At 44.8% G+C, this 11193-nt stretch overlaps 1 protein-coding gene across 5 annotated transcripts in view; it reads right to left on the minus strand.

Moving 5' to 3' along the window:
* Nucleotides 1-10112, minus strand: part of EOGT (EGF domain specific O-linked N-acetylglucosamine transferase) — a 32363-nt gene extending 22251 nt beyond the window's left edge. For 2 of the 5 annotated variants that reach the window (XR_014544984.1, XM_083601646.1), the window contains exons 1-7: nt 9772-10110; nt 8532-8674; nt 5547-5771; nt 3347-3447; nt 2282-2390; nt 2060-2154; nt 186-290 (exon numbers count right to left, since the gene is read on the minus strand). Coding sequence is in view for 3 of the 5 variants with exons in the window: in XM_083601646.1 (XP_083457772.1) it covers nt 186-290; nt 2060-2154; nt 2282-2390; nt 3347-3447; nt 5547-5756 (620 nt within the window). In the remaining 2 variants the exon portion in view is untranslated. Of the gene's footprint in view, nt 1-185; nt 291-2059; nt 2155-2281; nt 2391-3346; nt 3448-5546; nt 5772-8531; nt 8675-9771 lie in introns of all 5 variants that reach the window. The other 3 variants (XR_014544983.1, XM_083601648.1, XM_083601647.1) reach the window with 3 other exon arrangements.
* Nucleotides 10113-11193: the final 1081 nt, after the last annotated feature.

The raw sequence follows: 11193 nt of genomic DNA on the forward strand, positions 1-11193 counted from the left end.
AACACTGAGGGGGCCTGGCCCCTGCATTGAAAATTGGGGGGGGCCTCCACCCCGACCCCATAGATGGGTGTGCCTGGTGGGAGAGAAGGGGAGTACTGAACTGAGCACAGTTCTGGGAGCTGAGCTTGTCTGCAAAGATGTCTATCATAGAGAAACAAGAAAGAGCAGACAGCTACAAATCTTACCAAGACTGTAAAGGGCTCTTCCGCTGCCCTTCAGCAAGGAAAGCTTGAATGTCTAAATTGCAGTGGCCTCCAATTTCACCCTTCTGGAAGAAGTCTTCATTGAATCTATTTAAAGAGGGGAAACGTTATTAAGCAGAAGTTCAAATCAAGTTACAGATAGGTAGCCGTGTTGGTCTGCCATAGTCAAAACAAAAAATTTTTTTTCTTCCAGTAGCACCTTAAAGACCAACTAAGTTAGTTCTTGGTATGAGCTTTCGTGTGCATGCACACTTCTTCAGATACACTGAAACAGAAGTTCTTGTGATTCTTGATGTCCGATTTATGTCCGTTTATTCTTTGGCGTAAGGTTTGGCCTGTTTGTCCAATATAGAGAGCTGAAGGACACTGTTGGCATTTGATGGCATATACAATGTTAGACGATGAGCAATTAAATAATGTTAGACGATGAGCAATTAAATTCTTACGCCAAAGAATAAACGGACATAAATCGGACATCAAGAATCACAAGACAGAGAAACCAGTAGGAGAACACTTCAATCTCCCAGGACATTCTATATAAGATCTCAAAGTAGCTGTATTACTACAAAGGAATTTCAGAAATAGACTGGAAAGAGAAGTTGCTGAATTGCAACTCATTACCAAACTTAAAACCATGGAGAGACCTGGTCTGAACAAAGACATTGGATTCTTATCTCATTATACATGACAAAACCATTTTTCACCTTCTCACCCCTTGCTTTTTCCTGTAAGACCTATTGCAGTCGTTAAGAGTCGTCAACAGGCTCATCACAGCTATCTGCCAATCACCCATTCCCACCACCCTTCTGAGTAATACCCCTCCCCACCTTCTCACTATATAGAAGGATCTGGCAACTTCTGTTTCAGTGTATCTGAAGAAGTGTGCATGCACACGAAAGCTCATACCAAGAACCAACTTAGTTGGTCTTTAAGGTGCTACTGGAAGAAAAAAAATTTTTTGTTTCAAATCAAGTGTCAGTTCTAAACTGGACTACCTTGTGAGCACTCTCTTGATTAATGATGTACATCAAGGCATTGATTCATCATCACGCTTTAACTTGTCACTCTGTACGATGAGTATGCTTACTCAAAATTAAACTCTGTGGTATTCAATGAAGCTCACTGCCAGATCACTGAGCACAAGCTTGCAGTCAAAGGCTACAATTCTAAACACCATGACTGCCATATAAGACCCCCAATGAATATCGTGGGACTGACTTCTAAGCAAGCGCAGGATTGCACTGCATGTGATACACTGGAAACATGGGTTGCATGGATCCCTGAAGTGTCTCGAGTGAACCAAAATGGTGATGTTGTTGCTTCAACATGCACCCAGCCTACAGTTCAATCAACACAGCTGCAAATGTTTTAAGGGTCTCGAGAAAGAAGCGTAACGGTCATACAATGACTGTATATAGACACACTTTTGACGGTATGAACATAAAACCGAAACAAACTTATGAACAAAAGCATGCTTCATGAATTAAAGCAAGTACTGCATAAAACCAGCCAACTAGAAAATAACTGTGTTTTTCCAAATTCAGAAAGATGTTTGCAGAACCTGCTATAGCACTGTAGTTCAGCAACACCTGGAGAGCCCAAGGTTCCCCATATCTGCTCTACAATAATGAGGGCCAGCAAATGGTTATTTAAAAAGTAAAAAAGAAGAAGAGATTTCTAGACATCATTCTTGGATGATTAAACCTATGCAGATTTCTGAGTCCTGGCATATATCTGTTAATGACTATTGGAGAAGTATTTTAAAAAATAGAAGTCTTTTATAGTTGAGCAGAATTGGTTAATAGGGATATTTAGTGTGTCTGTTTCTCCTGCTGAAATGTAAGTAAGGTACATACCTCTCATGGTTTCTTTTGGGGTTTCTTAAATCAATGTATAGATTTGTTGCTCTGCAATACTGGAGGTAACGAGAACATTGAAGTGAAGAATCTCCCTATAAGAAAATGACAAAAGCAACATATATATATATATATATATATATATATATTAAGAAGAATTGGGGGGAAGTGGAGCATAGCATCAGGAAACAATTTTCTCTGAATGTGTACAAGCATGCTTACCATTGCCTGAGGTCTGCAGTGAGTCTTCACTTCATTCATCCTCTCCTTAACGTAACCAAAGTCAGCTTGCTTCCAGAATACATGCTGGGCCTCCTCAATGGTGTTAGCCCTTACATGGTGAAATAATGCAAGTGTGTCCATTTGAGAAAACATCAAGCCTTAACTATGGGAATAAACCCAGTCTATGGGTTAATAAATGCCACTGCACAACCTTATAAGCTAGGTTTACTGAGTGTAACAATGAACAAGAGTGAGCTTCAACGTATTCTGCCTATGCACAAAAAGGGTACCACTTAACTGATCTGCAAGAAGGCACAGGGGCGCCTACTTAGCATTTGGGATGGGAATAGATCAGCAGTATACCTGAAGGAGCGTCTCCACCCCCATCGTTCTGCCCGGATGCTGAGGTCCAGCGCCGAGGGCCTTCTGGCGGTTCCCTCATTGCGAGAAGCAAAGCTACAGGGAACCAGGCAGAGGGCCTTCTCGGTAGTGGTGCCCGCCCTGTGGAACGCCCTTCCAGCAGATGTCAAAGCGATAAACAACTACCTGACATTCAGAAGACATCTTAAGGCAGCCCTGTTCAGGGAAGTTTTTAACGTGTGATATTTTACTGTATTTTTGGTTTTTATGGAAGCCGCCCAGAGTGGCTGGGGAGGCCCAGCCAGATGGGCGGGGTATAAATAATAAATTATTATTATTATTAGTAGTAGTAGTGGAGATGTTAGAAGTATTATGCACATATATATATATATTTGTTGTTGATCAGTCATTTAGTCGCGTCCGACTCTTCATGACCCCATATGTATATCTATATCTATATCTATATCTCTCCATCTATCTCTATATATTAATTAAAATGTTGCCCTACTATATCCCTGGTATATGTTATCAGAACCTGTGGCTCTGGAAAAACAAATGGCAACATATAAATTGGGAGGCTTTGGGTCTTGTTTCATGTGCCAAAATAAATAAATACTAGCAGAAGGTCTCTATATGGAAGTGAGTGTTGGGCTTGGCCTGGGCTTGAGTTTGCAGGAGGCACGGGGGCATGGAATGTACGCTTACCATCCAATCTCAGCATAATCACATCTCGGATATCCAAAACGGTTTTCAGGCTTGCATGATTTCTCATAACCCCAACAGGCTTTCAATTTCTTCAAGTATTTCTGGAAACACAGGAAAATGCCAACTTTGCTTTGGATGTTGGTGCCATGTTGCCGAACGAGCAAACTTGCAAAAATGCACGTGTGATCTACCAATAACCTGCATGTACTTTTTACCTCTAAAGATTTGAGCCTACTTCCAGTTCTACACATGGACATACTATAAGTCAATCAAGGTGTTTATTTCATAAAATCTATACAGTGGTACCTCGGGTTAAGTACTTAATTCGTTACGGAGGTCCATACTTAACCTGAAACTGTTCTTAACCTGAGGCACCACTTTAGCTAATGGGGCCTCCTGCTGCTGCCGCACCGCCAGAGCACGATTTCTGTTCTCATCCTGAAGGAAAGTTCTTAACCTGAAGCACTATTTCTGGGTTAGTGGAGTCTGTAACCTGAAGCGTATATAACCTGAAGCATATGTAACCCGAGGTACCACTGTATACTGCTTGACTGTAGGAAACCTCAAAGCAGTTTATGAAAAGAATAAAATAGTTAAGATTGTCAAGAAAGAAAAACAATTGAGAAAGAAAAAGGAGAAGAAATTGCAGAAGGAGAAAAGAAGAGAACAGAAACAAATTTAGATACGGTGGTACCTCGGGTTACATATGCTTCAGGTTACATATGCTTCTCCACTAACCCAGAAATAGTGCTTCAGGTTAAGAACTTTGCTTCAGGATGAGAACAGAAATCGTGCTCCGGCGGTGCAGCGGCAGCAGGAGGCCCCATTAGCTAAAGTGGTGCTTCAGGTTAAGAACAGTTTCAGGTTAAGTACGGACCTCCGGAACGAATTAAGTACCTAACCCGAGGTACCACTGTACATAATCTTCCTATTAACATCTTAATAAACACTTAAATAAAAAGACTTCTGACAAAACGAGTCTTACAATCATTCTCATTGTACTGTTTATACTGTCCTTCTTTTTGTTGCACAGTTTCATATTCTTGAGTATTGTTCCTATTTACTCCAAAAGCAATATTTCTTATGTGTTTTATTTACAGGTATCACTCAAGTTCTGCTAATATGGTATGGTTGGTACAAAATGATCTTATATAATTGCAATATGAGATTGTAAATCCTTTGCAAATATTTTGTATATGTGTGTGATTTAAATCAATAAAGACTATTTTTTTAAAAAAAGTTAAGATTGTCAGTAAAAGCAATCAAGGCGTTCTAAAAGTTAAAACCAGCAATAAATTAAAAACACACCAGCATTCTATGTATCTGGGTAAAAGGTAAAGGTAAAGGGACCCCTGACTATTAGGTCCAGTCGTGACCGACTCTGGGGTTGTGGCGCTCATCTTGCTTTATTGGCCAAGGGAGCCGGCGTACAGCTTCCGGGTCATGTGGCCAGCATGACTAAGCTGCTTCTGGCGAACCAGAGCAGCGCACAGAAATGCCGTTTACCTTCCCGCCAGAGCGGTACCTATTTATCTACTTGCACTTTGACGTGCTTTCGAACTGCTAGGTTGGCAGGAGCAGGGACCGAGCAACGGGACCTCACCCCGTCATGGGGATTCGAACCGCCGGCCTTCTGATCGGCAAGTCCTGGGCTCTGTGGTTTAACCCACAGCGCCGCCCGCGTCCCTATGTATCTGGGTAGGCTTGGATAAAGAAGTATGTTGTTAGCAGCAGCCAAAGAGAATACAGAGGAAATTAAACACACATTTAAGCACCTATCAGATTAAGGCTCTAAAGCAGCCTTTTCCAACCTGGTGCCCTCCAGATGTCAACCCTGATCGTTGGCTCGGACTGATGCTACCTCCCTGCACACTCCATGCTAATATTCTTACCAGATGCAGACACAGATAACTTGGGCACCCGTCAAATGTATTTCTTTCTCTTCCCACGCCCTCTTCTGGCACCTTACATTTTTTTTAACTCCAAGCCTTATTAAGCGTTATGGAGAACTTGAAAGCTTGCACACTATTTTGTGACATTTTGGATAGCCCAACAAAGGCAGTGACCTAACACGGAGTCTGGAATCATCACCATCATGGTTCCTGGAAAAGAAGCCAGTTATCATCACCTTCAACCTCTTTGATTCTAAGAACACAACAAATCGGCATTAGGCTCCAGTAAAAAAAAGAGGAGTATTTACTTTATATGGGCAATGAAGATCGTTCTTGCAGGCTGTGGCAAAGGGCTGGTTATTGTGCAAAAAGTATGGGATATGTTCTTCGGGCAAGTTGATGTTTCCATAGCTATACAATGGCACTCGTGGAATGTTGCTGCCATCAGTAAGACTTTCACCTTGGGTCCTGGCCAAGATTTCTTGAAGTAGGACTCCAAACGCAAAAAGCATTAACATGGCAATCTGAAAAACCTAAAGCAAACACACAGAAAAACAGTTTAAGAATGGCATACCTACGACTTCAGTTAACTGATTCTATTCAACCATAAACCTGAAGTCTGTGTATGTGTGTTTGCAGCTATAGATCTCTTGGCATGGAAGACTCTCCTCTCGGCATAAACATGTGTTCGTATAGCATTTATCGCTGTCGCAGATGCGGAGCCAATAGGCGAAGGCAAAGTCTTGTTCCCAAGAGATGCCTGGGAACTCAAGTCAGGAAACCGTGCAGGACTCTCGAGGGATTTGCTTCCTCTGCATCCAAGAAAAGAATGGAAACCAAAACAAACGGAGGGCAGAAAATGCCTGATCAGATAGCCACATTGCCTTTTGTGTATGTAGAATTCATGGGATTTTGCGCTTAGTGCTTTCATGGTTCAAACTCTGTCCCTGAGAACCTCTTAAAAGTCAAGGGGTGAGAGGCAGTTCTGAAACAACTTTCCACTACCCCAGTAGTTTTTGAAATGTATGTATGCAAATAAATGGAACATAATCATACCATAGCTAAAGCAACATATAAGAAAAGGTGGGAATTTAATAGGGAAACATAAAGCCATAAAGGTGGATGATCATCCACATGGATGATCACCTTTTTATACAGTGGTACCTCGGGTTACATACGCTTCAGGTTACATACGCTTCAGGTTACAGACTCCGCTAACCCAGAAATATTACCTCGGGTTAAGAACTTTGCTTCAGGATGAGAACAGAAATCGTGCTCTGGCGGTGCAGCGGCAACGGGAGTCCCCGTTAGCTTAAGTGGTGCTTCAGGTTAAGAACAGTTTCAGGTTAAGAACAGACCTCCAGAACAAATTAAGTTCTTAACCCGAGGTACCACTGTACTGGGCCAGGTTGAAGGCGATGCTAATCTAGGCTGAATCAGCAGAAGTATGGGGTCCAGATCAAGGGAAATAATAGTACAAAGAGTGTACCATTTTGAGCAGGGATTCCATTCCTGGTCCCTGTGTGTGTCAGCACAGCATGCATAAGCCTGTTACGCCCCATTACACCTCCACCCTGCCCCCATTCCTCTGTCTTCTGGGTCAAAAAGGGCCCATGCGTCAGCAGTTGAGCATCAATTGGACATGCCTAAAATGGTCGCCGCTTGTACCATTTTGTTCTGACTTGGACAGACCACACCTGGAGTAGTGTCCAGTTCTGGGTGCCTTGATCTAAGAAGGATATTAACAAGTTGGAATGTGTGCATATGATCAAGGGTCTGGAACTCAAGCCTTATGAGGAATGGTTGAAGGAGCTGGGTGTGTTTAGCCTATAGAAGAGGAGACTGAGATGAAATATGATAGGCATCTTCTAATATCTTAAGGGCTTGTTTCCTCCTGCTCCGAGGAGGGGGGGGGGGGAAAGGACTCGTTCGAATGGCTTCCAGTTACGAGAAAGGAGACTCCAACTAAAAATCAGGAAGAACTTTCTGAAGGTAAGAGCTGTTCAACAGTGGAACAGTCTCCCTCAGGAGGTGGTGGACTCTCCTTCCTTGGAGGTTTTTAATCAGAGATTGGGTGGCCACCTGTCATGTATGATTTAGTCGAGATTCCTGCATTGCAGGGGGTTGGACAAGATGACCCTGGGGGTCCCTTCCAACTCTACAGTGCTATGATTCTATAAGGTTCTTGTACTATGGCACAAAGTACCGAACAACTTAGGTCAAGGGTACCTCCTTATACATACAGTGGTACCTCTGGTTGCGAATGGGATCCGTTCCGGAGGCCCGTTTGCAACATGAAAAGAACGCAACCCGCAGCGGCACGTCTGCACACACGCGGGTTGCGATTCGCCGCTTCTGTGCATGCACATGACGTCATTTTGTGCTTCTGCGCATGCGGCAAAACCCGGAAGTAACCCTTTCCGGTACTTCCGGGTTGCTGCGGGACGTAACCTGAAAGAACGTAACATGAAGCGGACGTGACATGAGGTATGACTGTATCTGAAGACAAGTTCAAACCGAACAACCCTTTCACAACCCCAAAAAGCTCAGCTGGACAGTTACTTGGGCTGTCTTGGCCACTGCCACGTGGTACAATTACATCCACTTGCACCTCCGTTCAGTGGAATTCACTGTGAGATTTCCAAGCTCTGTGCTCTAGCTACTGGCTGACCTGTTTCAGTGCCTGCAGCTCCACCGTGATGGAGAGGACGCTCAGGAGAACATGTGGATAATCTTACCCATCTCGCCACTGCACAATGAGATTAGTGCCTTGACAGAAACACTAGCATGCAGTCGAAATTCCTCTGCTCTTAAAGAAGAGTGCGTATTCAGGTTCGGTTATGCCTTTCCTGCTAAAAATTTCAGAGCGGCTCTTTTCCTTTCCAAATTTAATACATACCAGTTTGTCTGAGCTATTCATCCAAAAAAAGTGTCTATGGCCCACTAATACATTGTAAATGTGCTAAGAGGAAGAAAAAGGACCACACAAGTAGTTTCTGGAGTAAATTATACATTGACTTCAATGCATACCGTTTATTATCGACTACATTGCCTAACGCAATTCTCTCCACCATAATCTGGACATTTTTGAGCTTTTTTAAACCGAACTTCCTTCTCCTGAAAGTTTTATGAATGCAAAACTTCACCCCTATTCCACAACATGCCACAAAATGCATAGGGTTAGCATTATATTCTGTCTCCATGGAAAACATAATCAAGTACAGCAACTCCGCATCTTCTTGGATTTTGATATCTATGTCCATTTATCCTGGAAGACACCCGACAAACCTTACCTCTGTGGTTAATGGCTCTGGGTCCTTAGGAATGGGAAGGTAGAGAGAGAGATGCTGTCAGCCTCCCTGCCTGCTGCAGAGCTTTCAAACAGGACTTAACCAAGGCTCATTGCCACAGTATTTTTCAGTGCCAGGGTTCATACCTGTAACAATAAAGAAAAGTGTTTCTGAGCATATGCAGAATACAGAAACATAGAATCACAGAGTTGGAAGAGACCATGATGGTCATCTAAGTCCAACCTTCTGCAATGCAGGAATCTTTCAAACAACACCGTAGAATAATCTGGATCTAGTAGATATGGTCTGCACATAAAGAGCTGCAGATTCCACAGCCCGACTTTTTTTCTCTTGCTGCCTCTTATTGCTTGGATCCCAGAATACCTGTGTACTGACTCCTCTCTTAGTTCATTCACATCCCTTTTCAAAACACACCTTTTTCCCACAAAGCCTTTGGCGCATTCCCCTAGTTCCCATGCCTTAACATAGTTAGGAACCCTTTGGCCAAGCATAAACACTTGAAACTTAAACAATCACATGTATTGCTCCTGCCTGCTTCCTTCCTTGTTTCAAATTTTGGACTAAAAGCTCCCCAAGATCAGGAATCTCTTGCACTGTGCCATGCAAACAAGAAGGATAACAATAATGTTGAAGTATCCAAGCGGAAACATCAGGCAGTCAGAGATATGGAACAGGGAGAGAGGAAGCCCTACAAAGTATAAGGACCTGAAGACAACAGAGGAAGGGAAGGGAAATGAAGGCAGCTACAAGCAGACACAGTTGCTTCACTGATTTAGGCTTTGCTGCAGCATGGAAAAAGCAAGGGAGCCAACCGAGGGTCTTCCAGATATTGGGACTACAACTCCAACCAGCCCCACCCCAGCCAGCATAGCTAATTAATGATCAGGGATGATGGGAGCTGTCGCCCAAAATGTGGAGGACGGAGGAAGGGGTTGTGCTGAAAAGCCTGCAAAGGCAGCCCCAGAGCTTCAGGCAGCAACGGAAAATAAGTCATTTGGAGAAAAGTGCCGGGGCGATCTTTCATTTGGGCCGCTGGACTATAAAGAGCGGAACTCAATGGGATTTGCTCCCAGGTCAATATGCACAGCTAGATCCATGCCCGATAGGATCGCATTGAGCTAAACCCTCGCCCCATCTTCCATCCGCCCGGTTCTCTCTCCAGAGATGGAATCTGCAGAGAGGCGGCACCTGCACTCAAGAGAGGGAAGAAAGCCACACTCACAAAAAAAGGGGGTGGGATGGGGAGAGAGAAACCAGAAACTCTTATGCCTGCTGCCTGCAGAAAACTCCAAACCGACGCGAGGAGACTGCGCGCCAAGGAGCCCCGTCCTCGTTGCACTTCCAGCCCCGGAGACGCCCCGAAGCGAAGCCAGGCGCGGCGTGGCGCGCTCTCCGACCCAGGCCTGCGCGCCGCCTCGCAGCTTGTGCCTCCCGGGAGTCGGTGCCAAAGCCGCCGCCGCCGCCGCCGCCGCTCCTGTGTGGAGCTCCCCTCCACCGGCGCCGAAGGGGGAGCGCGAAGCGACGGCAGCCAGCGGAGGAGGGAGGGAAGGAAGGAGGGGCCACCACAAGGCGCAGGCTCGGCCCTCCGGAAACCCTGCGGCTTGGCGCCAGGCCCCGAGCGCGCCGCCGCCTGCGCCACCTTTTGGAGACGCCCAAGGCGAGGAGAAGAGCCAGGTGGGGACTAGAGGCGCCTCTCGCGGACACCCTGGGAGGCGAAGGGAGCAGACTAGCGAGGGTGCTACGGTTCCCGGGTGCCCAGAGCACCCACCTGACACATCCACCTCTGAATTGGTCGCAGGGGGCGGGAAAGCAGCCGCTTTCGGCTCGGGAAAGGGGTCCTCTTGGCTTAAGGCGCGCGCTCTGCCAGCTAGGCGCGCCTGGCATCGAAATTCAGGGCAATATATATACAAAGCAATATATATACATATATATACATATACATATAGCCTTGAATCTCGATGCCTTTTAGTAGTGATCAGTCAAACCTTTACCCGGCTGAGGGCCTTTCCAGGTGTTCTAGAGATCTCCAGGGCGGCTCTTCAACCAAAGTTAATGCTACACAGCTGCCAAGAAAACGTTTTAAATGTGTTGTAAAGTGCAATGCTGTACGCAAATGTGACACGAGAGGGTGAGAGCGAGCTATGCAAAATTCAATGTATTTTTCAAAACTTCTTTTAAAAAGCGTTTTTTAATGTGTGTGTAGATTCCACTAAAGTAGCATCGTCGTGTCTTTCCTTCACTTCCAGTCGAAATGTACCACGTTACCTTTGGGAGTTTCACCGAAGGCTGAGATACAAAAAAGAGGGAAGGAGATGCAAGAAAGAAGTTACTGGTGTAGGACATCGAGTCTATTAGCCTGTTGCATTTGGGGATCTTGAAACAAGCCTTTTTGCAAATTAAAACATTGGCTTCATAGAATTGTAGAGTTGGGAAGGGATCCTAAGGATCAACTAATCCAGCCCCCTGCAATGCAGGAATATATATGCAGCTGTCCAAACCTGCAACCTTGGTGTTATCAGCACCATGCTTGGTTGTACCAGTAATTTTAACAGCACCACAGTACTGGGAAACAGAGAAGTGATAGCTGTAAAATGAGACCATCAAACACGATGTGATTCAAAGTGTTGTGCTAGAACCTGGGAAA

The sequence above is a fragment of the Podarcis filfolensis genome (genome assembly GCF_964270895.1).
Source record: "Podarcis filfolensis genome assembly, chromosome: 2".
Lineage (NCBI taxonomy): Eukaryota > Metazoa > Chordata > Lepidosauria > Squamata > Lacertidae > Podarcis > Podarcis filfolensis.